General features: G+C 38.8%; 1 protein-coding gene across 1 annotated transcript; it reads left to right on the top strand.

Moving 5' to 3' along the window:
* Window positions 1–1223: 1223 nt before the first annotated feature.
* Window positions 1224–1477, top strand: PHALS_08341 (uncharacterized protein; the record flags this gene model as incomplete). Its single annotated transcript, XM_024723672.1, has 2 exons — window positions 1224–1430; window positions 1469–1477. 2 exons carry the CDS (start codon window positions 1224–1226, stop codon window positions 1475–1477), a joined length of 216 nt encoding a protein of 71 aa, XP_024574625.1.
* Between the last annotated feature and the right edge of the window lie 42 nt (window positions 1478–1519).

Here is a 1519-nt window from a genome sequence, read left to right as displayed (position 1 = left end):
CAAATGATACGAAGCCGTATAGCGTAGTGTGTGAAGTTTCTGCGCTTGCAATCTATTATTGCAAAAATAACAATTGTGTTGTGTTAATTGTTTGAATTGAAATGTTCCCGAGCACTCTTTATTTTTCGCTGTCAAATATTAATATTTTTATATGGATATTTTGTATCAAATGTCAATTTGTTTATTGCTGAATGCATATGCCATCTAGTTAAATTAGTAATATTTCTGAAAAATTGTGTTTTATTGATACTCCATAGCAAAAATCTGCTTCCTATTTAAAAATATATGTGTACCACAACATGATCTAACGTCACACAATTTGTCTCAACAATTGCATCCAATGTTCCAAATCAAAAATGAAGTCGCTAAAAGTGACGGAAAAGTTCTCGTGATTGTTGACGATGAGATGAGAATCCGAGAAACGTATTAACGAAGAAAGAAAATGAGCCTCCTCGGGGTACACTGATGAACAGTTGGTTGGTTAAAGGTGAACATCCGGACAAAATTTATGATGACATCGTAAATTTTAATTTACCAACGTTTTACGCGTGGATAGAGTACATCGATGTGTACCTGTCGACAAATGACAAGAAGTTGATATAACCAATTTTATCATTTCATCAATATTTCTCCCTTCACCCTGACGTAGTGGTCATTGCAATTGCCACAAATGCACTTGAAAGAAGTTTCGAGTTTAACAGTCAGCTGCTATCCTATCTGATGTGCTACTGGTTCAATAGCTTAGAAACAACAGACGAAGTCGACACGCTGCTCAATAGTTTTGAAAAGAAACACGTCGATGGGTCTTTAATGAAAGATAAGTACAAACAGTATTACAAAACATGAGCAATCCTAAGATACTTATGAATTTCAAGATGAGCACCACGGCTACTATATCACAGCAAATTCGGCCAAGACAGTAGGCTTGTTACCTGTTCTTTTTGCTTGTTTTGGTGAAAATGTTGCGGCATCTGTGATTTCAGCCGCAAAAACGGTCTCAGATACTGCAGCCAAGGCCAATGGGCTTAAGATCGAGCAGGTTACGCATTGGGTAGCCATGAAAGATCTGGCTGAGGTTCTCAAACAGTATTCAAAGCTTGCGGTCCATCAGCACACTGTTCAAGATTTTTGACCAATTTTTTGATAAGAACCAAAGGCCGTTATTTAATTTGATGGCGACGCTGACAAAATACTCTACTGAAGAACGGCTAGTTCAAATCGTGATGAAAGAGGAGAAAGATGCAGATGCTGACCGATTGAGGACACGGTTGTTCCTGGACTGGTTCAACAGCTTGAAAAGCGATGAAGATGTCTTGAATCAGCTTCGCCGCAGTGGGTTAGACATTAATAGTGTTGATTCTTGTTATGAGTCGTTCAAGGAGTTTTGCACGAACAAGGCCGAACTTATTAAATCCAATTTGTCCGAGAACGTACCAACGCCAGCAGGCAACACGATTGACCACGACAGCAATTATGATAGTTTGATGCTCAGTGCGTACGAGACGTTTCTTGCCAATTG

This window comes from Plasmopara halstedii (assembly GCF_900000015.1).
Source record: "Plasmopara halstedii genome assembly, contig: Scaffold_322, whole genome shotgun sequence".
NCBI classification, from domain to species: Eukaryota; Oomycota; class Peronosporomycetes; order Peronosporales; family Peronosporaceae; genus Plasmopara; species Plasmopara halstedii.
This window is presented reverse-complemented; position numbering and strand designations above follow the sequence as displayed.